Below are 24,281 nucleotides of genomic sequence, written 5' to 3' on the forward strand. Positions count from 1 at the left end.
TCCCGAGCTGTCAGCTCAAAAGGCACTGGATAAGAACTCCTTGAACCCCAGATGCCTGCACTGAGCTCAGAGGAGACCACAGAGGCAGAGACTTCCCTGCCTGACGGAGCGGTGCTCCATTATCGCGTTTCCGTTCGCGCTCGAGAAGGGGCCGAGGTAAAACCTCAGCCAGAGGTTTGTGGTTCTTGGCCACATGCAAAACTCTGTGCTCGTTTTCACTCTCCCACGCTTGGCAGAGGTGAAACTTCCCCTGCTGGGATGCCCCCCTGTCCCCCTCCCCCAGCGTTGTCACAGCATGAACGGATGTGCCTGATGTGTCACCTGCAAGGGGAACCCTCAGGAACGACCACTGCCATGGAGCACAAGGGTTGCCTACAGGAGTTTGCCCTCAAAATCCTGGAATTCCAGTACCATGGGGCTCCTGGGATGGCTCTTAGCCCCTACCTCCATAGCAGGACACCTGGAGAGCTTCTCACATCCACTGCCCAACTCTGGGCTTGGAAGAGAGGATGCATCTGGCCGTGGGATGTGCTGTGAAATCGCAGTTCTGTCCATAACATCACCCACACAAGTAGCAGTGTGGATTGTCCTTTAATCACACCCCAAAAGGGTGGTGCAGGAACAGTGTGGTGCTGGGTGGTGGACACTCACTGCCCACGGGTTCAGGGAGAGGATGAGGGAAGAAGCACAAGAGAGGTGTCCATGCACGTGCAAATCTGAGCCAACCCTCAAGTGCCCTGGGCCATGGTGCAGAGGGCAGTGCCTCAGCTCTCCTGGGAACTCCCAGAGCCTGGAGCTGGGCAAGGCTTCAGTGCAAAGTCCTGAGAAATCCCTGGAGGTAGCTGGGCAGGTGAACATACAGGTCTGTCTTCAGGAGCTGCCACTGTGGTTGATAAAGCTCGGAGCCAGCCTCGGTGAGCAGAGACAAGTCCCTGGGAGTGTCATGCTGTGAGCCAGGCATGGAGACACAGGAGCTGCGAGTGCAGGGTCCATGCTGAGCAGTGCTGTGGCCCGAGAAGCACCGAGGGGCTGGGCTTGGCCTGGGTGGAAGTGCTGTGTGGGTGCTGTCCAGAGGCTCCTGGGCTGTTAGAACGCCTGGCACAGCTTCCTCTGCTCCTCCTGGCGCTGGCTCTGCAGGGACACAGGTTGGTGAGGTTTTTCTGCCTGGCCCCTGTGGCCAGGGGACCATGCAGCCTCCTCCTGGCAGCTCTGCAGGTGCCAGGGAAATATTAGGATGGGCAGGGCAGGAGGGAGACAGGACTCAGAGCACTGCCAGGCGGTGAGCACTGCCCTGAGGAGTTACCTGGATGATCTCTATGCTGTTGGCAGCAGCCATCAGCCAGGACACAGGTCCCTTTGGCCCCACCTCAACGTGACAGAGGGCAGGGGAGTCACTGCGGGAGGGCAGGGAGGGCGTGCAGGAGCCTGAGGCGGGGTCACTGTCCTCAAAGAACTGCAGAGGGGACAGCCCGATCTGAAAGAGCAGAGGAGGGATGGACACAGAGCCCCTGTGGAGGACACCCATCCCACCATGCAGCCTCACAGCACCCCAGGACTCCCCAGAACCTACCGAGTGGTAGAACTCGTCACCAGCGGGGTCGATGACCAGCAGTGTCACCTGGTCCTCACGGGCACGGATCCTGTGCACGGTCTGCTCGTGGTCCAGCCCCTCGATGCTCTCCCCGTTCACAGCCAGCACTCGGTCCCCTTCCCTCATCCCTGCCTGCTCGGCCGGCAGCCCCTCATCCACTTCCCACAGGAACTGGCCTGCCACAGCGGGGCACAGGGAGGGGGAGATGCTCACTGAGGGGAACTGTGTCTGCTGAGCCCTGTGTGCAGCTGGGGACAGAGTCCTGCTGCAGGCACAGAGCTGGCAGCTCTTCCTGCCCTCAGATATGCCTTGCTCAGGTACAAACTGCCCCCCTCACCTACACCCCCTGAGCTGCAGTCATCCTCTTTGAGCAGGAAACCATAGCCAGCAGGACCCTTCACCAGGTGCAGCTCCCGGACCTTGAAGGGGAGCCAGGAGGTGTCTGCCAAGGCGGCTGTGACCCGCAGGCCCCGCAGGCGGTAAAACTCCTCCACGGCGCTGGATGCCACCAGCAGTGTCACCTTGTTGCCGCTCTGCTTAAGCTGGACGGGAAGCACAGGGCCCTCAGTGACATTCCCAGCCCCATCCCTCACCCCCCACGCCGGGAGCAGGCACCTTTCTGGTGAGCTGTGTGTGTGAGTAGCTCTTCACGCTGTCCCCGTTCAGCTCCAGCAGCCAGGAGCCTGGTGGCACCCCTGCCCTGTCCGCTGGGCCGTCCTGCAGCACGGACAGCTGGAAGGTGCCCTTGGTGCCTGCAGGGAGGAGGAGGAGAAGGGGCATTTTGGGGTGGATGGGGTGTTACCGTGGGGAGGCTCGTGGTGCCAGCATCCTGCTTTACCTTCTGGACACGACACACTGAAGCCAAAGCCGCTTTTGTCCCTCGTGACGTGGCAGAGGCGCGGGCGGATGTCATCCGGCAGCATCTGGGACAGGTCCCTGCCCAGGGATTTGGCAGCTTCGTAGGAGTCACCGTCCAGCACCGCCAGCAGGACCTGATTCCCGCTGGCCTTGATCTTCTGCACCACCTGGAAAGAGCCAGGCTGGGAACCCTGGGCAGGCAGCCCTCCAATGGGGTGTGATCAGGGTCTGAAGGGTCAGCAGGGGTCATGCATCCCCTGTGCTCCTGGCTGGGGAGGACCCTCAGCACCACAGCCCTGCGGTGTTCCCAGCTTACCCTGAGGTGGTCCATGTGGTCCACGAAGTGGCCATTGACCTGGAGGAGGCGATCCCCATCCTGCAGCCCCCTGCGCTGGGCCACCCCCCCCAGCTCAATCTGCCGGATGACGTGGCCCTGGCAGCCCAGCTCCTCGTGCAGGCAGAAGCCGAAGGTCTCTGTGCTGTCCTTGGTCAGGAGGTAGAAGCGAGGCTCCCCCATGCCCTCACCATCTGTGTGGGGGCACAGCCTGTGAGCAGAGCCCTGCAGGGACGCTCACACCAGCTCTCCACCCCATCCTGGGCTGGGCATCTCCCCATCCCTTCTGCCCCAGTGTGAGAGAGCTCAGGACACCAGCAGTGTCCAAGTGCCACAACCCCGTGCAGACACAAGGACACCCAGGTGTCACAACCCCGTGCAGACACAAGGACACCCAGGTGTCACAACCCTGTGCAGACACAAGGACACCCAGGTGCCACAACCCCGTGCAGACACAAGGACACCCAGGTGCCACAACCCTGTGCAGACACAAGGACACCCAGGTGCCATAACCCCGTGCAGACACAAGGACACCCTGGGAGATGAGGGTATTTATTTACCCATGTCCTCAGTCAGTGTCAAGGCAGGGTTGTCGATCCCAACTTTGGGGTTAAATTCAAATTTTCTGAAATGATAAAGGGCAGGAGAGGCTGCGTTAGTGCAGGATGGATTTCCCCCAGCCTCAGGGAGCCTGTTCCTCCCAAAACAGGCCAGCTGGGACCTATGTCTTCTCCTCTCTGGGGAAAGCCAGGAGAGGATCTCCCTCTTGGACCATTCTCCATATCTTTCCTGAGCCCCAGAAAGCCCCTGGCCAAGGGGAGATCAACACTTACATGATGGACATCTTGTCTCCCTCGAGCCCTGCAGAGGGAGAGCAGAGATCAGCACAGGAGGTGGTGGGCTGGGAGCAGACCCCATGCTCTCGAGGGGTCTCAGGGTTTGTCCACTTGTAGGCTGAGGCTGCCATGCCAGGTGAGGAGGTTTGCCAAGCCCACACAGTCCCCCAGGGCCCTCTCTCTCAGCACAGGGTGTTCCTCGGTGTTGTCACCACTGTCCCCCTGCATTCCCAACAGCAGGACCTGCTGCTCCGGTCCAACAGGCACTCACTGCTCAGCCCAGCGGGGCAAAGTAGGGTCAGGCAGCTGGAGCTCAGTCCTGAGGGTTTACAGGGCTCTTCAGTGAGAGGGGAGAAGGTTCACCAGGACCCCAGAGAGCTGCTGGAGCCAGGAGGAGACAGAGTTCTTCCCCAGCACACACTTCCCCCTAAAACCCCTCCTCACCTATTTGGGAACAAGGAAACCCAAAACCAGGGAGAGAGGATTCCTCCCCAGCATCCCCATAGTGTGACATTTTCCTGCATGCCTCTGGCTCCTCTCCACGGGCTGCCTGGGCTCTGACATTGCCTTTTTCCACACGGCAGCAGTGCCTGTGTGTGTGGGGAAGGGTCTGCAGGGGATTCCCCAGCACATACCTTTTGTTTGCTTCATGGCTGCAGGGATTGTGAGAGGGAGCAAGGTACAGGGTGAAGTGGCAGGCAAGTGTCCCCGCCTCTTCCAAGACGCCTCAGGTTTAATGGTTAACCAGCCCCGAGGTCTTCCCTGCCCTCCCAGCCCCAGGGCACCGCCAGTCGGAGCTGGGAGCAGGGATCAGCACCCCGGGACACCCAGCTTGGGGACAGCTCCTGGTGGCTTCCAGGGGGACACGCAGGGGGAAGAATCCCTGGTTCAGCACTGGAGCAGAGCTGGGCTGCTCCATCCCAGCCCTGGGAGATGGGGAAGGGGCAGAACCCTCCTCTCCAGCAGCTGGAGGGGCAGCTCCACATTCTTCCCCAGGAAGGGCCCAAGAGGAGATCAAGTCTTGGCACTGGTGTGCTTCAGTGGAAACAAAGTGGTGCACTTTAATGCTCCCAAAAGATTCACATACAAGCCCCAATCCTGCTCCCTGCCACTGCTCTGGCCAGGGTGCAGGGGCTGGGTTTCCACAAGCCCACAAGAATGAGTCCCGTTTGCTCCTGGCCTGGTTTCTGTGCCATTCCCACACTCCAGCCTCGCCTGCAGATGAGGCTGAGCCCCACACCCCCAGCACCATCCACTCAGCATCTCCCGGTGGGAAAGGGCACAGGGAATGAGCTGTTGGGCACATTCCCCTGCCTCATCCCTGGCTGGTGGATGGGCAGCAGGTTAGAGGGTCCCATCCTGCAGTTTCCCCAGCATTTTCTTGACCTCGCTCTCGACTCGCAGGAATTTGGCTTTCCTCCAGGGATGGACAGTCTGGCTGCGGCTGCTCTCCAGGTCCTGCAGGAGGAGGGCGAGGTGCTGCCGGACCCTCTCGCGGTCCCAGAAGGGCAGATTCCTCTGCACCACGTTCAGGATGTGGGACCAGTAATCGGAGACGTCGGTGCCTGCCGTGAGGAAAACCAGAGCCCTGACGCCGTCCCGGTCCATGCGCAGGCTGTCAAGTGCTCTCTTTCCATCCTCGCTGATGTCGTTGAAGTAGAGGCTGGGAAAGCAGCAGGAGATGCTGGTGAGGGCTGAGGGGAGGGACAGACAGGCAGGGCAGGGACTCTGGGTGGGCAAAAGGGAAGGGAGGTGGCAGAGGGAACTCACTGCACTTTGTCCAGCGTCTCGTGCCTTTTGGCCACCTCCACCACGCGCAGGGCCGCCGCGTCCGTCAGGGAGTTGTAGCCCAGGTTGAGCTCCTGCAGGTGCTGGTTCTGGGCCAGGTGCTGGGCGATGGCCTCGGCGCCAGAGTCCCCCAGTGCAGTGTGCAGCAGGGACAGCTGGGTCAGCGAGCGGTTGCCGGCCAGCGCTTCGGCCAGGTACCAAGCGCCCTGCTCGCCCACGGGGTTGTTGGCCAGCCTGTGGACACGGGAGCTCAGGGAGTGCCGAGGCACGTGGTGGGCAGCAGTGGCAGTGCCATGCAGGGGCAGGGGCTGTACTCACCGCAGGCTGCTCACCGCACACTTGTCATGCAGGAGCAGGTCGCGAATTTCCTTGCAGGCGTCAGAGCCCAGGCTGTTGAGCTGCAGACTGGTGCAGAGCAAGACATGGGGGTGAGAGGAGCAAAATGGCTGTTACCTGTGAGCCTGGCAGCCCTGCCCGCTCCATTTTCCCCATCACCAGCCTCCCCTAAGTAGGCCACTCCAGGTTTCCTCTCCCAAAGGGAGCACAGTGACACTGCACCCGAGCATGAGCCAGCAGTGCCAGTGCCAGCAGGAGCAGGGCAAGGGGAAGGGGATGGCGGAGTCTTCAGGGGGTGGGTGAAGGTCAGAGGAGGGATCAAGGCTCCATCAAGCCCTCCTGAGCATCTGGAGGAAGGAAGTGCGGCACAGCCTAGCTGCACAGCCCAGTCCATCTGTGCTGAGCACGTCTCGCCACCACCTGGGCGGCAGGAAGACCTGCAGTTCCACAAATGCTCTGGAACGTCTGCGGGAACATCTGCACAGCCCAGACTCCCTCCTTGGGGACACCCAGCTCCTCACAGAGCTAGGACACGGGGATGCTGGGTAACTTCCCACAGGGAATCGGGTCTGCTAGGACAGCTGGCAGCCCAGCCTATACCAGCTGCAGGGAACTCCCCAAAAATTCCTGCGGGAGGGTGTGCTGGGACTGCAAATCCCAGCATGCAGTGCCCATGAAAGGCTGCTCAAGGAGTATTGCATGTTGGAATCTGTAGTTCCCTCTATCTGCACGGAGGATAAACATGCCCTTCCCTAACATTTCCATATCCAGGCTCCTAAAGCATCCCTGTGACGGGCAGAGATGAGGAAGAACCCAATTTTTGAGCACTGCCCGAGGGCAGGAGAAGGTGGTACTCACTGGAGAGCTTTGCACCGCAGCAGGACAGGGAAGAGGGTCCTCAAGCTGCTGCTGTCCAGGTTGCAGGAGGTCAGGTTCAGCTCCTCCACCTCGTGACACGTGGTGCTCATGACAGAGGCCAGCACAGAGCACTTGAGAGGGGTCATCTTGACGGAGGAGAGGTTGACAGCGCGGAGGGAGCGGATGGCCTCGGCCGTGAAGCGCTCGTTCTGGAACTCGTGCAGGAAGAATAGGTAGTCCATGAGCTCGGAGGGAGGCAGGCCCCTGTGGCCTTTCCTGATGACTGTCTTCTTCATGGCCTTGGCGATCTCGAAGGCTGCCAGGTTCTTGATGGAGCAGCCCAGCTGCTCCAGGATGGCGCGGTTCCGGCGGGATAGGATCCCTCCCATGAAGATGGGGAAGAGCTCAAACACCTCATCATCGGGGGCCTCGTCGGGGTGCCGCATGGGGCCCTCCACGCCCAGGATGCTGGAGTTGATCTGGTCCAAGACATCGTCGTTGTAATAGTCCTCCTCTTTGAACAGCTCCTCTGCCATGGTGTGGGCGATGGCATCCCTGTCCTTGCCGCTCAGCCGGGAGAAGTAGCGAGGGAAGATCTTGAGCAGGTTGAAGAGCACCGGCAGGAAGCGCAGCGGCAGCACTTTAGAGATGATGTTCACAACCACAACCACATCTTCGCTCACCTTCCCGATGACCTCGGACAGCTCCTTCCCCACTCTCTGGGCCAAGGTCTTCTTCTCGCCCAGCACCACGTACAGGGCTGCCAGGTACTCCTGCATGGCAGGGATGGTGAAGACAAAGGTGTGCTCCTTGCCTGGCTGCACGCACGGGCTGAGGAAGAAACGGAAGACATCGCTGCGGAAAACCTCCAGGAGGTTGAGCTCGCTTTCAGTCTTCATCTCCACCTCAAAGCATTGCCGCAGGTCTTCCTCTGAGAAGCAGGTCTTGCGAGACATCACCCCCTCGTAGGCCAGCTTGCCCACAGTCTTGGCCACGTACTTCATCATGGAGATGTTGGTGGGGTCAGTGCTGTCCAGCACCTCCCCGCTGAAGTTGAGCCTCAGGAAGCTGGTGTAGATGCCAGTCAGGGTCTGGCTGGGAGGAACCGTCCTGGTGAAGTAGAGGAAGTGCAGGGTGGTGCACACCAGCCAGCAGTAGGAGGGCAAGAAGCAGGCAGCCGTTATTTGGTTGTGGCGCTCCAAGTTCCTCGACAACATCTCCACCAGGTTCTCCTGCTCTGCTGGGCTGCGGCCCTGGCTTTCCTCCCCGCTGCAGCCGGGCTGGCTGAGGCGCATTTGGAAGTAGAGCTTCTGCAGGTTGGTGTCGGAGAAGCCGCAGATCTCGGCGTAGCGTCCCACGTACTTGCCGGGGATGCGGCGCACGGCCGAGGGGCGTGTGGTGACGATGATGCTGGCCTGGGGACACAGGGGTGGCTGAGTTTGGAGCTGCTCAGCAGGGTCCCACGTGTGTAACCTACAGGTGTGGGGTTGGTAGGTGCACAAGGATCACCCCACCCGGGGGTTGTTGGGCTCACAAAACTGCTGGATCAAACCTGGCCCAGGCAGAGGGGATAGAGGAACTTTCCCCATTCCCTCCTAGACACAAAGTCTGGAAGGTCACAGCCTTAATTATCTTACCAGGCCTCCCCAAAGGTCCCACCAGTGCCACGAGGCCACCTTTGCAAGTCCCTCCACGAACAGAGGCTGCCTGTTTGCTCCCAGCCAAGCTGGACTGCAAATAATTACCACAACAGCCCTGCCTGCAATGCCTCAGGGCTCACCCCCAACCTCTCCCCAGCATGAAGGAGGGCAACACTGACCTCGGGCAGGAGGTATTTCCGCAGCAGGTTGACCACGATGGCAGAGGGAGGCACGGGCTCGTTGGGGTCACAGCACAGCTCCGTGCCAGCCAGGCGGAAATCCAGGTTGAGGCGCTCCAGGCCATTGAGGATGAAGAGCACCTTGAGGTTGGAAGCCTCCAGCACCGGCACCACATCCCGGAGGTGCTGGTACTTCTTGGTGATGAGGCGCCGCAGGGAGACATGGGCGTGGCTGTGGGACAGGTCCTCGCAGGAGAAGGGGATGACCAGCTCGAAGCGGGGCAGGCGGCCGTGGCACCAGTCCACCACCATCTTCTTGATGAGGGTGCTCTTCCCCGTGCCCACGGTGCCGTAGAGCACCACGTTCTTCACCTGCCGCCCGCAGGCATCCACGTCAAAGAGGTTGTGGAGGCTGATAACTCGTCTGTTGGGCTGCTGGAGCTGGTTCTGGATGGTTAAGTCAGGGGAGGGCTTCAGAATCTCCTCCAGGGAGCTCTCCCGGATCACTGGGTCCACGTGGACGGCGTCCAGTGAGAAGGAAGGGCCGAACTGCCTCTCCTCATTGGGCTGGTGGCTGAACCATGCAGACAGGCTCTTCTGGTGCTTTTTGATGGCACCTGGAAGGAGGAAAGTGTTGGACATGACCAGAGCTTCTCACTGGCAGCGACTGGGGAGGTTGCCTGCCCCAAGCCACTGCAGGGAGGGGACAGGACCTGGTAACCCTCACCCTGCCCAGCACAGCAGCTGCCCCCATCCTACACAGAGCTGCAAACTCACCAGAAGAGGCCAAGTTCCTCAGCTGGGACTGGCCGTGGCGAGAGGAGCTAGGCTGGACAGAGTTCTCCTGGGAGCCTCCCTGGTAGCGAACACAGGCCCTGCAGGAGGAGGGAGAGTGTCACAAGGAGCAGCTGCAAGCCCTGCTCAGGGCAGGGTGAGCGGAGCACAAGCCAGGCTGTGGGAAGTGCTGAGAGGAGCCAGCTCACCCCTTCCTTCCCCCACACCAAGGGAGAGCGCAGGGCCAGGGCAGGGGCACGGCTGGGAAGTGAAGGCAGGTCAGCAAGCCATGGGCTGTGCATCCCCAGAAAACCCGTGGTGAGGCAGAGGAGCTGGGCTGGAGTCAGAGAAGGCAGGGAGGTGGGTCTGGGTGTGTTTCTAGGTGGAAGCAAAGCAGTGTGTCTGGTGCCAAGGCAGCCAGCTCAGCCACCCTGGTGCTGTGACAAAGAACCCCAGCTGTGTGACACTGACTGTACCTGGGGAGGGAGACACTGCCTGTGCGAAGGATCTTCCTGAGGAAGCACCTCCCTGCAGGGCCTGGTGGGGAGGAAAAATGCACATGGTTAGGGGTGGCCTTCCCCAGCCCAGCCCGCTGGCTTCACACCTTGCTGGGCTGACCCACAGCCCTGCACTGCTGGGAGGGATGTCCATCAGAGAGAGGGGTGTCCAGCAGGGACAGAGGGGTGTCCAGCAGGGACAGGCTTCCCTGGGGCAGGACAGAGTGCCAGAGGCACAGAGTCCAGCTCACCTGGCACTGGAGCAGCACACACATGGACACCGCGGGTCCCCCTGCGCCCTGCCAGGGACCGAGGCAGCTGTGCCCAGCCACCCCAGGGCAGACAGCTCTGGCACTGCATGGCCCGGGACATCCTCCACCTGAAACACAGCAGAGGTGGTGAGGGGCTCGGGGGGCTCAGCAGAGCAGGAGGGGGCTGTGGGGATGTGGTGCAGCTGAGCCCTGCCCAGCCCTACCTGCCCCGGTGTGGTCCAGCCCGGCAGAACCGGCTGAGCTGCCGCTGACTCAGCCTCCCGCCCCAGCTCAGCACGGTGATCCTTCAGCAGCACGGCTGGTGCTCACAGCCCCCACCATCCTGGGAAACTGAGGCACAGGGGGAGAAAGATATTAGCGAACTCAGCAGAGATAGGAAGGTATGAGCAGGGTGACAGCTTGCTGGCAGCTCCCACAAGCCAGGCTGTTTACAGTCCCTTGTTATGTTATCCAGATGGACAAACTGGGGCAGAGGAGCTGACCTTGAACATGGGTGTCCCGACCACTGTGCCTTTGCAGGAAATAAACCCCACTGTCAACCATGCCCAGTTTCCAGCCCCTCCGCTAAGCCGAGGGCCCTGTGCTGCCCTCCTGCCGCAGACCCCTCTCAGGGAGCCCTTTCGGGACCCCGTGGCACTCCTGGCACACACGCCCTCTCTCCCCGTGCCCCCCCAGCTCCCTGCTCCATGGCCGAGGCCGTAGCGGTGCAGTGACACGGAGCCGGGGGCAGCGACACCGAGAGCGGCGCTGACAGCGGCGCGGTTACCTCGTCCAGCAGGATTCCAGCCGGGAAAGCCGAGCTGCCCGGCTCACGGAGCAGAGCCCGGAGCTGCCCATCCGCCCGCTGCCATGCCTGTCCCGGGCACGGCTCCGCTGCGGAGGCGGCTGGTCTGCAGACAGAACTTCCTGCGACGCCATCCTCCCCTGTCCCGCCCCGCGCCCGGCGCCTGCCAGCGCCCCGAGCAGGATGGGAGAGCGGCTGGAGGATGGGGAAACAGCGGCATCACCCTCCCAAAGACGGGCACGTAGAGGATGGGGAGGATTGGGGTCTTACCAGATGTGCTGCAAGGCGGGCATTTCTTCCGGGCACATCTGGCGGCTCTGCATCCCCAGCTGCTGCCCGGCCGTGCAACTGGAGCCTGCAAGGACGAGTTCTGCTCTGGAGAGAATCCCTCCCCAGCGGGGAATGGAGCCGGGGGAGGCTGTGCTGGCAGGGCAGCCCGGCAGCGCCTGGTTTGGCCTGTTTAACACACGTGATAAACACACAAACTCTCCCACAAACACACACACCTGTACCTCACACACAAACGCACACACACCTGAAGCTGCCCTCTCGCAGCTTGCAGATCTCCTCTGACCACCCACTAAGGGACAGCTGTGGCAGTGGGGACATATGCACTCTTCTCAGTCCCCGGATGCTGTCCTGGGAAGTGCCAGCCCACCCAGGGGTGCTGGGACTGAGGGGTCACACCTGGGTAACGCTGCCAGGCCATATTTGCACCCCAAATTCCCTAACAACACCCTCCCCACACCCGTGTGCCCTCGAGGCTCTCAGGAAAGGGAGGCATCCAGGCAGTACACTATAAATATAAGTTTTATTGATGTGTGAAATCCAACAAGTACAGCTGGCATCTCAGAAACACCGACAGAAACCACAACATCTCCTCCTGCCCAACTGCTCCCGGGACCCTCTGGGCACTGGTGAGTGCCAGCAGCAAGCTGGCACCTGGCACCCCGTCCCTGCGGGGCACTTACCTGCCTGTGCAGCCCAGCCTGGAGAGCCCAGGGCCTCACCTCACCCTGCCTGGTTCCTGCCAGGCTGCAGCTGTGGGCAGCAGTGCTCTGGTCCTGCTTCACAGCCTCCTCCCAGCAAGGCAGGAGGACCTGGGCAAATGCCACCCTGAGCAGCTGCCACAACAGAGCCGTGCCAGCAGACTCCCTTGGCCTTTGAGTTGTTACCTGCATCTTACTTGGGCAAGCTGTCCCAGGGAAAAAGCAGCTCGCCCCTGTGTCTTGTGGAAATGTGAGTTTCAATACCTGCAATTCTCTTCATGGTCCCCCCTGGATCACACGTGTCCCCCTGTGTCCAGCCTCCTGGACAGGGTGAAGGCTGGAAAACCACAGGGTCCAGTGTGGCAGGGACAAACACAGAGATCCCAGGCCAGGCTGGGATCACAGGCTGCCTGTGGCAGAGGGACAGGACAAATGGTGTCCACACACAGTGAGAAGGAAACACTGTTTTATTGCCTGATTAAAGAGGGGTGAAACCCTGGGAGAAGCCCCATCCCCTCCCTGTTCTAGCCCAGTCTGCCCTCCAGCAACCCCCAGCCAGGTGATGAAGCATTTGCTCTTCTTGTGCGTGTGACAAAGGTGGCCTGGACATGCATGGAGGTGAGTGGCCATATCCCTGCCTGCCTGCAATCACAGCACCCACGAGGGGCAGGACCTGATCCAGCCGTGGGCCCAAGGGGCTGAAGCAGTTTTGGATGGGTTGAGGCTCAACTGGTGTTCCCAGGGAGCCACAGCTTGAATCCCACCCTCATCCCCTCAAAGTGCATCCCAAGGGGAGGCAGGGGCAGGAGAGGAGGTGTGGGGGAAGAAGCCTGCTCTCCTCCATCACACTCCTCGTGATTATCCAGACGCGTTCTCTCGTGGGATTCCTGCAGCCAGAAGCAGCCACAGCTCCGCTTCCCTGCTCTGATAAAGTGCATCCTGCTGCTTCCCTAAGGGCACCCCGGAGCAGGGTGGCTGCACCCCATCCCTCTGCCATGCCAGGGCAGAGACAGCCCCTCCTGCCCCGTGCTCCTGCAGGGCAGGGACCACCCAGCCCCGGGAGCTCAGTGCAAACACGCTTCTTCCCTTTGCATTTCCCTGCACCTTCTGCCACCTCTGGGACTGTCCTTGAAGAGAGGGAAAGGACAGTGGCACCCTGGCTCTGCTCCTCAGGCAGCACCGAGGGTGCCTTTGCCCTGTGCCACATCCCTCAGTCATCACAGCCCCTTCATGCTGACACATTCACTCGTGTCCCTCTGCCCTGGGGACAAGGGGTCTGTCCCATCACCCCCTGCCCAGCTCGGGGACAGCCCTCCTGCAGCTCCAGGGTTTGTCCTGGGCCTCTGCCCCGCAGTGGCTGCTTAGCTGGTCAGTTGGGACACTGCAACTCACCAGCACAGGAGGCACAGGCTGTGCTGAGCCCTCCTGGGCACCCTGGGGTGCTGCCAGCTGCCCCATCCTGGACAGGCTGGGCCCAGCACTGGGAGCCACCTGCCCTGGCAGTGTCCCTCCGAGTTTGGGAAGCCTGTGCTGTGGGGTTTCTCTGCAAGCAGCAGAGTGTAGTGAACAAAGCCTTTCCTGTGTGTGGGGGACACGGACAGTGGCAGTCACTGGTGCCTGCTGGTAGCCCCTTTGCCCCACACACCAGTCCATCTTGTCCTGGTCCTGTTGGGAGAGGTGGTGGCCCTGGCTGTGATGGCACAGGGGTGTCCAGGTGTGCTGGGTGCAGGACACAGTGCTGGGGACAGCAGTGCCTGCAGGGTACAGAATGCAGGACCCACCACGAGAGCCCCAGATGCCAGGGAGGGAGCAGGAGCTGTGCAAAGCTGCCCCACTGACACCTCCTGCATCTTGGGATCCATCCAGGGAAAACCCTCAGCCCAGCAGTGCATGCTCTGCACTGGGCCAGGCTTAACTAGTCCCAGCCCACGAGCAGGACAGAAGCAGAGCAGCAGTGCCATCAGCTCCAGGGACAAGGAGATGGAGAAGGGTGACAGCCCCGCCATCCCCCTGGCTGCCTGCCCATCCATGCACCCCGTGACAGAGCAGACACAGGCACTGTCCCCCACTCCTCCGTGCCCCTGGGGCTGTGCTTGGCAGCACCGTGCCCAGGACACTGCAGCCCTGCAGCTGGCACAGCTCCACTGCAGAGCACTGCACTGAAGGAAGATCCAGGAGCAGAGGGGAATTTGGTGAGGGACAGTGAAAAGTCCACTGTCAGACAACAGCCCCTGGGGAAAACCCCAGTGCTCAGCATGGAAAGGGCCTGAGGGTGTGTCCTGCTTCCAGACCCTGTGTGCAGGAGAGCCCCATGGCTAAACATTCCTCGATGCCCTCCAGGCAGGGGAAACTCAGCTTTGCTGAGTGCCCAGCATCACTGTCAGGCCAGCCAGACTCTGCTGTGCAGCCCCAACCCGAGCCAGCAAAACCACAGATCAGTCTCCAGGATTCTGCTGAATTCTGGCATTTGCTCTGCAATCCCTGGCTGCTCAGAGTGCCAGCAGCAGCGTCCCCAGGCTGCACCCGAACCAGGGCCAGCCTGCCAGGGTGGGGCAGAGCTCACCAAAACCCAGTGGGTTCCCACGTCTGTGGGTGACAAGTGTGGCCCAGTGCCAGCAGTGCCAGCACGCCCACGGAGCTGTGCTGTGCAGATAAGCAGGGTGCTGTGTTCCCAGCACAGCACCTTGTGCAGATGTCCCACCAGCTCTGGGCTCAGCTCAGTTCCTCTGGAGAGCCAGCAAGGTGTCAAACTGCCTTCCCTCTGCAAGGTGTGTGACAGAGACAGTGCCAAAGGGACATTTTCCCGGTGCCAGTCACAAAGTGCAAAGCCCTTCCCAGTGCCCAGGTCACCTTCTGCAAACAAACCACTCTGGGATCTCACCTGGTTTCCAGTTCAGGCACTGCTGGGACCCCCTTCTGCACAGTGTCACCCTGGGAGGTTGGCACTGGGACAGGCTGGGTGTCCCTGGCATCCTTGCCAGTCTGTCCTGCTGAGACAGCCCACCACTGCCGGGGAACAGAGGTTGCAGGGGAAGGGCTCAGGGCCAGCTCTCCTCCTGCAGCAGAGGCTCCAGTGATGACACAGCCCAGCCCAGCCCTGTTTTTCAGCCTCCTGGCACTGGCAGGGTGTGGAAACCTAAATCCTTCTTGCTCCATGCAAGCACTCGAAGGGACCAATCACTTCTCTCCACGTTGGTTGGTTTGGTTCAGACCCTCTTGTCTCAGACCCCAAAGACAACAGGAACTGAATGTGAGATTCCCTAAGGTCTGAGAACATTGTCCTGTTCCCACAGACCCTGGTTTGAGGATCCCATCTCTGAGAATGGCATCCCAGCAGAAGTCTGAGATAGAGTGCCAAGTCCTTCTCTGCCTGCTGGCTCCTTGTCCCCTCTGTCAAGACTGGGGTGCAGTGGGGTTTGTGGGAAAAAAAAAAAAAGAAAAATAAAGAAGCAAAAAGAAAAAAAGGGGGAAAAAGAGGATTTACGCAGAAACGAAAGAGGGACGCGGCAATCTCTGTGGCTACGGCGACAGGAAACACTACAGCCTTGTGCAACTTCACCTATGGCATCTTTGGGCTCTTCTCAGCACTGACTCACACTGCTGGCCAGGATGAGAAATGGGGCCACGAGCTGCACGTCCAACTCTGCAGCTCCCTCCTCCCAGCCCCAGCCCCAGGCTGCTGCTCCCCCTGCACAGAGCAGGCTCCTCGGCAGGACTGTCCCTGGTGTCCCCAGGGCAGGGGTGACAGGAGGGGACCCGAGCTCCGTGGGGCTCATCAGTCCTGGGGGAGAGGGTGGCACGTGCCAGGGCTGTACAAAACGTTTTGCAATGAAGAGTGTGTGGAAAGGTTAAAACAGTTCCGAGATGTCTCAAAACCCTTCTCGACTGAGCCAGGCCTGGCTGGCACCTCCCAGTGCCTCCACCACGGTCTGGGACCTGCAGGAGCACCGAGTCCATCTGCAGAAAATCTGTCACAGCAGGCCAGGCCCGGGAATGGCGCCGAGGCCCCATGGCCCCTTTATCTCTCAGATTTGACCTTGTACCTGAGCACCAGGTAAGCCAGGAGCCGCAGGATGACGAAGAAGATGCCCAGGATGAGGAAGTCCAGGTAGAGCTTGGCCTCCTCCACGTCCAGCTCCTGCAGGATCTTGATGGGTTTTTGGAAAGGGCAGAAGTCCTCGAGGCACTCCAGGTCCTCGCGCTCCATGGCGTAGATGGTGAGGATGACCCCCTCGAAGCCATACCTAGGGCACAGCACACCCCAAGGGTCACCACGGCTCCAGGACAGCCCAGGACAGGGGGCTCTGGCCAGAGCTGGGGTCCCACCTGACATAGGAGACGTAGGAGCTCCACTGCAGGTAGGTGGGGATGGTCTTGAAGCTGACGAAGAAGCCCGAGAAGAGCAGCACGGGGATGGCAGTGACAGGTCCCACAAAGGTGGCCACCTGGGGAGCAGAGGCTGTCACATCCCTGTCCACAGCTGCACCACCCCAAATCACCGTGGGACCCCTTGCAGCTCTCCTCAGAAGAGGCAAAGCCCCGTCTGACCTGCAGGGAGGTGGAAGCAGCTCCGATGAGAAGCCCCAGCGACTGGGCCACCAGGGCCGTGGCGGTGGCCAGCGCGGAGAAGAGCAGGAAGCGCGTGGCCTCGGGGGGCTGGCCTGTCATCCAGTACACGATGCTGCAGTAGGCGATGGGGCAGATCACCTGCACAAAAGGGGGGCAAAGAGACCACCCTGCTGCACCCACGGCCATCCTCACCCCACTGAGCCTTCCTGGGTGAGGGTGGGATCCCTCCAAGGCCACCCTGGGGCACAGCAGCATCAGGGTGGTGATGAAATCCATGGAAAGCTCACCTGGAAGGGCACATCTGCCATGGTCTTCGCCAGGTAATAGGCTTTGAGGCTGTACCAGTAGTTCAAGTGCTCCCTCAGGAATACGGTCATCTCCTGGGGGACTGCAGGGAAACCTGGGGTGAGCAGCCAGAAATTCCCTGCCCTGGGTGCTCCAGCCCCTCTCCCATTCATCAGGGAAGAACTAATTGATGTGGGAACTTTCCACATGGAAAAATCAGCTCGGTTGGGGCTTTTTAAGCAAAGAGGCAAAGCAGAAAACACAGCTTCTCAAAAACCAAAAAAATTTAAAATTCAGCATTCTGCTTCGAGCCAGTAAGTATATTATAGCCCAATGAAGGGCAAAACTGCAGTACAGCCAAACAGAAGTTTTTTGCCCTCTTCTTTGCCAATTTTTTTTTTTCTCTTCTTTCTTATTTTCCCCCTTTTGTCCAATCCATCTGGCTGCCCCCACCCTGCCCAGCACACACACACTGCCACACAGCTGGAGCAGCAAAGGGATTTTGGGACTAGGAGCTCCTTACAGGTGAGGATGGTGGGCATGAGGGCTGCAAACATGAGGAAGAGCATGGAGAAGAAGAGGAAGCCGGTGTTGTTGAAGACCTTGCCCGCGTCGTTGCCGATGTGCAGGTAGAGCAGCCCGATGAGCACCCCGATGCAGATGTGGGACATGAACCGCAGGTGGGTCAGCACCTGCAGGCACAGGGGGGCTCAGCAAGGCGGGGCTGCACCCCAAAAACATCCCAAGGGGGAAAGAGACAGCCCATTTGACTCCGTGTCTCTGCCCCAACCCCGAGCTCCAGCCCAGCCTCCCCTGCCCTCACCGTGTCCCTTAGGATGCAGACGAAGGTTCTCTTGAAGAGGATGCAGAACTGAGTTGAGGTGCTGGTGGCAAACGTGTGGCTCTCGATGTGGTCCACATCCTGCAAGGCCACAGGGAGGAGGGTGAGACTCACACTGTGGGGTTCCTGCTGTCACAGGAGGCTCCCCTGATCCCCACTCACCGTCCCACATGTTGGGCATGATGAATCTGCCTTGTCAGGGCTGCTCTTCTTCTCGGCCATGGTGCACATCCCATTCTGGACAGCGCGGAACAGGACAGGGTTGAGGTCCCCATACTCTCCTGAGGCCACCTCGATGACTGTGGAGGAGGGACAGGACCCCTGAGAGGTGCTGAGCCAGCCAGCACCTAACAGGAAGGGCACAGGCATCTTCCTTGGGCAACCTGGGGGCAACCTGGGCAGCCCCCAGGGCTTGGAGCTCGTCACCCTCTGCTGGGAGAGGGACACTCACTGAAGTCAGCGGGGTTGTGGTATGTGGGGCAATGGAGGCCAAGACCCTTCAGGTAGGGGATGAGGTTGGTCACAACGCCCTTGAAGATGCACTGGCCCTGGCTCAGGATGTAGAGCTGCGAGAGAAAGGCAGGAATGTGGCAGATGCAGGGCAGCCAGGCCACTGTCACCTGCTCCCGCCCTGGGGTGGCACAGGCCACCCTCGCCAGAGCCCAGCCACACAACCCCAGGTCAAATTCCTGCAGCCCACCCCTCCCACTGCCTCTCTCCTGGGCCTTGGGGCCAGAGGGACCCCATCCCAGCCCAAACCTTGTCGAACATCTCGAAGAGCTTGGCGCTGGGCTGGTGGATGGTGCAGATGATGGTGCGCCCGCCCTGAGCCAGGGACCGCATCAGGGACACCACCTGGAAGCAGGAGGCACTGTCCAGACCGCTGTGGCCACGCAGGATGGGGTGGAAGAGAGAGAGACAGCAGAGAGAGAAGGGGAGAGTTGAGAGGGGGAGAAGTACATGCCAAGGATGCCCCACTTGCCTCCCCTTGGGGCATCCTGCTCTCAGATCCACACAGACCAACCCCAGTGGGCACAGCCCCAGAGGGCACTGGCCACCACAGTGTCCCCAGCTGGGCAGGCAGTGCTGGGAGCCCCCTGGCCTCACCTGGTGGGCTCATCGAAGAACATGACGGGCGGGTTGTTGACCAGCTCCAGGGCGATGGCCAGGCGCTTGCGCTGCCCCCCGGACAGGGAGCTGGTGCGGGTGTAGGAGCATTCCAGCAGCCCCAGCGCCGTCAGGATCTCGTTCACCTGGGACACAGCCAAGGGTTTCCGTGGGCTTTCATGCCATCCCTGCCACCTCCCTCCACCAGGACTTCCTTGTCATCCCCTCGTCGCCAACTTGGGGAGAGATAAGGGGGTCTGACCCCACCCTCCTCAGCACTTACCAGCTCCTTCTTCACCTCTTGCTTCTCGCTCAGCTTCAGGTTAGCAGAAACCTGCAGGGAGAGGATGGCCAGGGAGACACAACTGTCAGATGGAGGGAGCAAAACCAGCCTGCTTGAGAGCTGAGATCAGCGGCTCAGAATGAAGGGAACACGCACAGCAGGATTTTGCTCCCACCTCCCAGAGCCCTTGGAAATGCCTGATGTCAGCGTGGGCTCCGTGCCCACAGGATGCCCCCAGAGCTCACCATCATGGCCTCGAGCACGGTGAGGTGAGGCAGCAGCATGTCATCCTGCATGATGTAGCAGGACATCTTGCGGAAGGTGCGCAGGTCCCGCGGCCGCCCGTTCACCAGGATCTGCCCCTTCATCCCAGTCTCCCTGCAGGAAAGAGGTGTGAGGGAATGCAGCACTGCACCCCCAGACCCACCAGCCTCCCCCAGCCTCACCTGTAGCCAGCCAGGATGTTCATCAGCGTGGATTTCCCAGCTCCCGAGGGGCCCATGATCCCAATGAGCTCCCGCTGGCAGAACTTCCCCGACAGGCATTTTAAGAGAGTCTTGTACCCTGGAGGGAGAGAGCAGCAGGGGTTTGGCTTCCCAGGACAGCAGTGCTACAGGGACTGCAATGCCATCCCAGCACCTGGGGCATCTCAGGACCACCATGTGCTGTGCCAGGGGCTGCATGTGCCTGGAGATGTCTCCATCAGCACCCCCAGGGGCTGCATGTGCCTGGAGATGTCTCCATCAGCACCCCCAGGGGCTGCATGTGCCTGGAGATGTCTCCATCAGCACCCCCAGGGCTATAGCCACAGCAGCTGTCACCTCCAGCATGTCCCTGGCCCTGGTCCTTGGCTGATCCCACTGATTCCCAGTGCTGAAGAAGCTCCTGCCCTGGATCACAGCAAAGACCAGGGAAATCCCTGGGTCAGGTCACAGAGCCGCTAAGGAAGATTAGCAGGCTGTGACATTGGTCCTGGGCATGTCTTCAGGTGCTGATCCCTCAGGCCAGGGGAGAGGGACAGCGAGGAGCAGGGCAGCCCGGGGCAGGCAGAGCTCCCAATCCGGCTGCTGCCTTCATTGGCATTCACGCTGTGGCACCCGGCAGCAGCCACTGCTAATCAGACCTGGAATTATCTCTGCTTCTTAAACGCGGCTGATTAGCATTTTCTGGCAGAAGGAACACGATGTGATGGGAGTCAGGAACAAGCACAGCCTCGGGCTCTCAGGAGCTGCCCCTGAAATGGAGCCCTGGCTGGACAGCGATGGGATAAGGGGTGATAACTCCATGGGCCAAGCCCGAGCATCCCCCGTATGGCATGTGTCCCCTCTGTGCCCCACGGGGACAGCCGCTGCAGGGTGAGGGTGACAAATCCAAGCTGGGGCAGCCCCAGGGGACAGACAGCTCACAGTCCCATCTCACTGGGGTCGCCCCTCCGGCTTGTCCATCCCCAGGGAAGGTCGCCCAGCACCACGAGCCCCCCGTTCGTCCTGCGCCCCGCTCGGGGTCAGCGCCCTGCAGCAGGAGGGGGCTCGGCGGGCCGAGGGGTGGCCAGGGGGCTGCGCAGGGTGGCAGCGGGGCGAGCAGGGCTGGCAGCCCCCCCGGCAGCGCGCACGGCTCCGCACCGCGCATGCTGCTCACGTCGGCGCCACTGCAGCTTGCGCAGCGGTTACTCACGTTCATTGACTGCCAGTAACCTCCTGCCTCAGCACAGCGGGCAGCCCGAGCTGGGGGCTGTGCCCGAAGCCACCGCGACCCCCCGCCAGCTCCGCCGGCTCTGCTTGAAGCGGGGGAGGAGAGCATCCCTCCCAGCGCCATCCCCGCCACCCCGGGACCCCTCAGCTTGCTCCCATCTGCCCGAGCCTTTCCCCCTGCTTCCCTGCAGGGCATTGGCCCGCTGGCAAGCAGCCGGTTCCCTCCTGGGTGCTACAGCACAGTCTGCCCTGGCTAACCCGTGGTTGTGCCATGGATCCTCCTGGGATGCTTCCTCAGCATCCCGGATAAACAGGGAGGCAGCATCCCGGCGGATGGCAGGGCTGCTCCCAGTGTTTTTCAGCGCCTCGGTTTCCCGAGCTGCACAGCTTAGGGACAGGGGACAGCTCCATCCGGCACTCCTGGCTGGCAGGGTCCCTCACCGAGCAGCCCTGTGACCTCGGTCCCCGCTCGTCCCTGCCTGCCTTCAGCTTCTGCAGATCAGCTCACCCTCCATCTTATCGGGCTGCCTGATTGGCATCCCATTAACTGAGAGCGCTAATTAAAGCAGACTGCCACCCACCAGCCGCCATCTGCCTCCCCTCTCCCCTTCCCGAGCTCTCGGCCAGAGTCACACGCAGGGAAGGGAGCCACGGCCTCGCACAGGGAGCCACCGGAGAGGAAATCCCCCACAAACCACACCTTCTCCTTGCCAAGCACCCCCGGGGTCTCCTGCTGCTGGCACATCCCACACAGCCATCACATCCCAAACAGCAGTGCTGGGGAAACACATCCCTCCCGGCTGCCCCGGGATATCTGCCCCGGGATATCTGCCCCGGGATATCTGCCCCGGCTCCCCCTGGCCGCAGGTTTCCCTGGAATGCGCTCTGCTTTCCCCTGGCATCGCACAGCAAAGGCACGCAGAGATTGCTGCGGGACATGAGCCTTCCCTCCTCCTCCCACGGGCACCCAGAGCAAACAAGCAGCCACAAAGAGCCCCTGGCAGGCGGACAGAGCAGGGTGAGATCATGGCATGCAGAGCGGGAACCGGTGTGAGAGCCCTGCGGGTCCCCTCCCTGCCCTTCCCCACCCGCCAGCTCCTACCTCTCTTCCTCCACCAGGATCCCTCCCGCACGGAGTAGGACAGGTCGATGAACTCGATGTTGACAGCCGAGCGCTTCGGGAGGTGGGAGAACCTCTGGGCCTCTGTGATGTGGTTCTCCACCTTCTTCAAGTGGGTGGTGAGGAGCGGGGCGTCCGGAGGGCCGGCGTGGCACACGGTGTCCTCCAGGGCGATGGAGACGCAGGCGGGATCCATGCCCTTCTCCGCCATCCTGCCGCTCTGTGGGGAGCGCACCGCGAGCGGCTCACAGCAGGCTCCCTCTTCCAGGCACTGCAGGGACCAGCCCACTGCGAGTCCTGTCTCTGCTGCTCCTGCTGGCTCCAGGCCTCGCTGCCCGCTCTGTCCAGCTGGGGCCAGCACCCACATCTGGCTGGAGGGGTGGACCCGGCCAGGGCAGCTGACCCTGCGCTGGAGGGCTCAGGGCCAGGAGCAGCAGGATTTTTGTTCAGCTCCACAGTCAATAATTCATGCACCTCCTGCAGCTTGGTCCAGCGCAGGCTGCAGAGCCAGCAGGGTCCCTCAGCTCCCCCAGCCCCGGGGCTCCCTGCCCCAATCCCATTTGTCACAGCGGGAGCAGGATGGGAGGTGGCAGAGCTGATGTTCTGCCCTATGCCTGGATGTCCCCAAGGACTCACCAGGAACCAGCGCTGCCTGGCCTGGCCTCAGGGAACACAGGTATGAAATCCTAAGCAAGCAGATTATTGCAGCTGGTTTCCTGGACAAAGCATGCCATTCTCCTGGGGCAGAGCAATCCTGGATAGATCAGACCCTCAGCTGGTGCCTGGGGTCCCTCCGGGCTTGCCGGGGGAGTCTAAACACAACAGGGAGGGGACCCTGCTGGTGCCATTCCTTCTCTGCCTTCCTTGGCTCATCATGTCACCTTCCGGGCTCTTCCAGCACAGCCTCAGAGGCCAGGCCAGCCCTTCAGTGGGGCCGTGCTGCCGATCCACCTGCCCCAGCCCTCTGGTGCCTGCAGTGCTCCCACAGCCCAGCTGCAGCACGGCCGAGCTCCTCGTGTCTCCGCTCGGCTTAGGGGACTCTGCGGTGCTGGGGGAATGCTGAGCCAGGCAGGGCGGGGAGCACGCTAACCCGGGGTCTCAGAGCCTGCGAGGGGGTCGGGCATCCCCCCGGCAGCGGGAAAAGGAGCTCGGGCTGTGCCTGAGCGGGCTGTGCCCTGCACCCATCTCTCCTGCCAGGCTGGGGTCCCACCGCCTGGCTAACCTACATTCGGCTGGGGCTGCGGGCAGTGGCTCGCTGCGGCTGCAGAGCACACCCGCGGCCGGATGCCGGCAGCTGCGGGAGATCCCCCAGCCCACTCCCCGCTGCAGGCACATCCCGCTCGGGGCTGGAAGGAAGCCAGCCCAGCCCCGGGGAAGGAGGGGAGGGAAGGAGGGGTGGGGGTTCCCAGCCCGCGGGTCTCCCCTCAGCATCCTCGGGGTGCGGGAACGGGGTTTCGGGGGGCGGCGGTGGGGGGCAGCGGGCTCGGAGCGCCCTCGGGCTCACCTTGACTCCTCCGGCTGGGCGTTCACGGAGCGCTAAATCCCGCAAGCGGCTCTCCGCGGCTTAGCCCAGCCCCGAGGCGCGGGGTGGGGACGGGAAGGCTTTGCCGAGGATGCTCTTCCTTCATCCCCGCTCCCCCCTCCATCCCAGCCCCCCCGGGCCGGGCAGGGCTCGGCTCTCCCGCAGGCTCACCTGGCAGGGTGCGGGCGCGGCGGCTCCGCTCCCGCAGCGCCCCCGCCTCGCGTCCTCCGCAGACAAAGGGGCGATGCCCGGGGGGCCCGGCCGGGCGGGGAGCGGCTCGCTTCGGCTCGGATCAGCTCGCTGCGGCTCCGGTGCTCAGCGGCGGGAGCCGGGCTGGGCGCTGCCCCCGCGGGTGCCCGGCCCGGGTCTCCTCCCCATCCCTCCGCGGGGCTGGGCGGGCAGGGCGGGCGGGGGGCGCTCCGGCCCCAGCCCCGCAGTGGCTAGCAGGAGCCCCGCAGTGGCCAGCAGAAGCCCCGCAGTGGCCAGCAGCCCCCCGGGCCCGGCTGCTCGGGGGTGCCCCTGTCTGCCAGCCCCCTGGCCGGTGCTGCCGGGCGGGGAGCAGGATGGGCGGCAGGATGGATGGATGGGCTGCCCGGGCGGGCAGCGCTGCCAGGCAGCGAAAAATCCTCTTAAAGGGACCGGCCCTATTTCCTCGCGCTGCCTGCCTGCCAGCAGGCCCCGAGCATCCCTGAGCACATCCCGGGGCTCTCCAGCCCTGCCTTGCACCCCCACCACCCCCCTGTTGGCTCCCCTTCCCAGCTGGGACACAGCCCCGCAGCTCCCCCTCAGCCCAAACCCCCCTGAGGGAGCCCAACACACCCCAAACCCGCTCCTGCCCCACTCAGCCCTGCACAGACCCCATGCAGACACCCCAAAAGCAGCACTGGGTGCCACCAGGGCTGCAATGCAGAGCACAGCCTGGGACAGCCACCCCGGGCAGGTGGGGTGACAGCTGGGCACAAAGGGGGTGGGTAGGGAGGTGTCCTCCAGGGTTTTACCCCCAGCACAGCCCCCAGAGCAGCTCATGCTGCAGGACCTGGATCCCCCCACACCTCCAGCCCCCCAGCACCACGCCTGGCTCCATCCTCACTGTTACTCACACCTCTCACCCACCACAGCACTTAAAC

General features: G+C 62.0%; 3 protein-coding genes across 10 annotated transcripts; all 3 read right to left on the reverse strand.

Moving 5' to 3' along the window:
• Positions 1-584: 584 nt before the first annotated feature.
• Positions 585-4,580, reverse strand: NHERF4 (NHERF family PDZ scaffold protein 4). 5 transcript variants are annotated; one of them, XM_085081633.1, is made up of 10 exons: positions 4,255-4,579; positions 3,617-3,644; positions 3,344-3,408; positions 2,766-2,977; positions 2,430-2,616; positions 2,207-2,343; positions 1,929-2,133; positions 1,571-1,803; positions 1,304-1,474; positions 585-1,131 (listed from the first exon to the last, which is right to left on the reverse strand). In XM_085081633.1, the coding sequence occupies exons 1-10, from the start codon at positions 4,268-4,270 to the stop codon at positions 1,087-1,089; spliced, it is 1,299 nt and encodes a 432-aa protein (XP_084937759.1). In that variant the 5' UTR covers positions 4,271-4,579; the 3' UTR covers positions 585-1,086. The 5 variants fall into 5 exon arrangements, with proteins under 5 accessions (XP_084937759.1, XP_084937760.1, XP_084937762.1 ...); XM_085081634.1 differs by having other exon boundaries at positions 3,891-4,578; XM_085081636.1 differs by having other exon boundaries at positions 1,571-1,767; positions 4,255-4,574.
• Positions 4,581-4,655: 75 nt separating this feature from the next.
• NLRX1 (NLR family member X1) lies at positions 4,656-11,171 on the reverse strand. Of its 2 annotated transcripts, none has more exons than XM_085081624.1 (10): positions 11,018-11,171; positions 10,167-10,293; positions 9,943-10,070; positions 9,671-9,731; positions 9,198-9,295; positions 8,421-9,037; positions 6,602-8,016; positions 5,726-5,812; positions 5,390-5,641; positions 4,656-5,282 (listed from the first exon to the last, which is right to left on the reverse strand). In XM_085081624.1, the coding sequence occupies exons 3-10, from the start codon at positions 10,061-10,063 to the stop codon at positions 4,964-4,966; spliced, it is 2,970 nt and encodes a 989-aa protein (XP_084937750.1). In that variant the 5' UTR covers positions 10,064-10,070; positions 10,167-10,293; positions 11,018-11,171; the 3' UTR covers positions 4,656-4,963. The 2 variants fall into 2 exon arrangements, with proteins under 2 accessions (XP_084937750.1, XP_084937749.1); XM_085081623.1 differs by lacking the exon at positions 11,018-11,171 and adding an exon at positions 10,730-10,898.
• Positions 11,172-11,539: 368 nt separating this feature from the next.
• On the reverse strand, positions 11,540-23,877 carry ABCG4 (ATP binding cassette subfamily G member 4). Of its 3 annotated transcripts, none has more exons than XM_085081616.1 (15): positions 23,326-23,877; positions 21,615-21,852; positions 19,268-19,385; positions 19,067-19,199; positions 18,822-18,872; positions 18,539-18,684; positions 18,191-18,314; positions 17,883-17,997; positions 17,594-17,730; positions 17,414-17,512; positions 17,114-17,282; positions 16,593-16,693; positions 16,285-16,443; positions 16,063-16,181; positions 11,540-15,980 (listed from the first exon to the last, which is right to left on the reverse strand). In XM_085081616.1, the coding sequence occupies exons 2-15, from the start codon at positions 21,841-21,843 to the stop codon at positions 15,755-15,757; spliced, it is 1,926 nt and encodes a 641-aa protein (XP_084937742.1). In that variant the 5' UTR covers positions 21,844-21,852; positions 23,326-23,877; the 3' UTR covers positions 11,540-15,754. The 3 variants fall into 3 exon arrangements, with proteins under 3 accessions (XP_084937742.1, XP_084937743.1, XP_084937741.1); XM_085081617.1 differs by lacking the exon at positions 23,326-23,877 and adding an exon at positions 23,137-23,297; XM_085081615.1 differs by lacking the exon at positions 23,326-23,877 and having other exon boundaries at positions 21,615-23,099.
• Positions 23,878-24,281: the final 404 nt, after the last annotated feature.

Source organism: Lichenostomus cassidix, chromosome 24 (genome assembly GCF_008360975.1).
Source record: "Lichenostomus cassidix isolate B80296 chromosome 24, HeHo_3.0, whole genome shotgun sequence".
Taxonomy (NCBI): Eukaryota; Metazoa; Chordata; class Aves; order Passeriformes; family Meliphagidae; genus Lichenostomus; species Lichenostomus cassidix.

Bases quoted from the DNA above. Each gene is read 5' to 3' on its own strand.
- ABCG4 (XM_085081615.1), bottom strand. From the start codon at position 21,999: ATGTGGGTGCTGGCCCCAGCTGGACAGAGCGGGCAGCGAGGCCTGGAG. The intron at 18,685-18,821 runs GTAAGTGCTGAG...GCTGTGTCCCAG, and splicing joins AAGAGGTGAAGAAGGAGCTG to GTGAACGAGATCCTGACGGC. The intron at 17,283-17,413 runs GTGAGGGCAGGG...CTGTGCCTGCAG, and splicing joins TCTGCATCCTAAGGGACACG to GTGCTGACCCACCTGCGGTT.
- NHERF4 (XM_085081631.1), bottom strand. From the start codon at position 3,750: ATGGCAGCCTCAGCCTACAAGTGGACAAACCCTGAGACCCCTCGAGAG. The intron at 2,978-3,343 runs GTAAATAAATAC...GCCCCCACACAG, and splicing joins GACACTGACTGAGGACATGG to ATGGTGAGGGCATGGGGGAG. The intron at 2,134-2,206 runs GTGCCTGCTCCC...CTTCCCGTCCAG, and splicing joins ACACACAGCTCACCAGAAAG to CTTAAGCAGAGCGGCAACAA.
- NLRX1 (XM_085081624.1), bottom strand. From the start codon at position 10,063: ATGTCCCGGGCCATGCAGTGCCAGAGCTGTCTGCCCTGGGGTGGCTGG. The intron at 5,642-5,725 runs GTGAGTACAGCC...CCGTGTCCACAG, and splicing joins TGTGCGGTGAGCAGCCTGCG to GCTGGCCAACAACCCCGTGG. The intron at 5,283-5,389 runs GTGAGTTCCCTC...CTGCTTTCCCAG, and splicing joins GAGACGCTGGACAAAGTGCA to CCTCTACTTCAACGACATCA.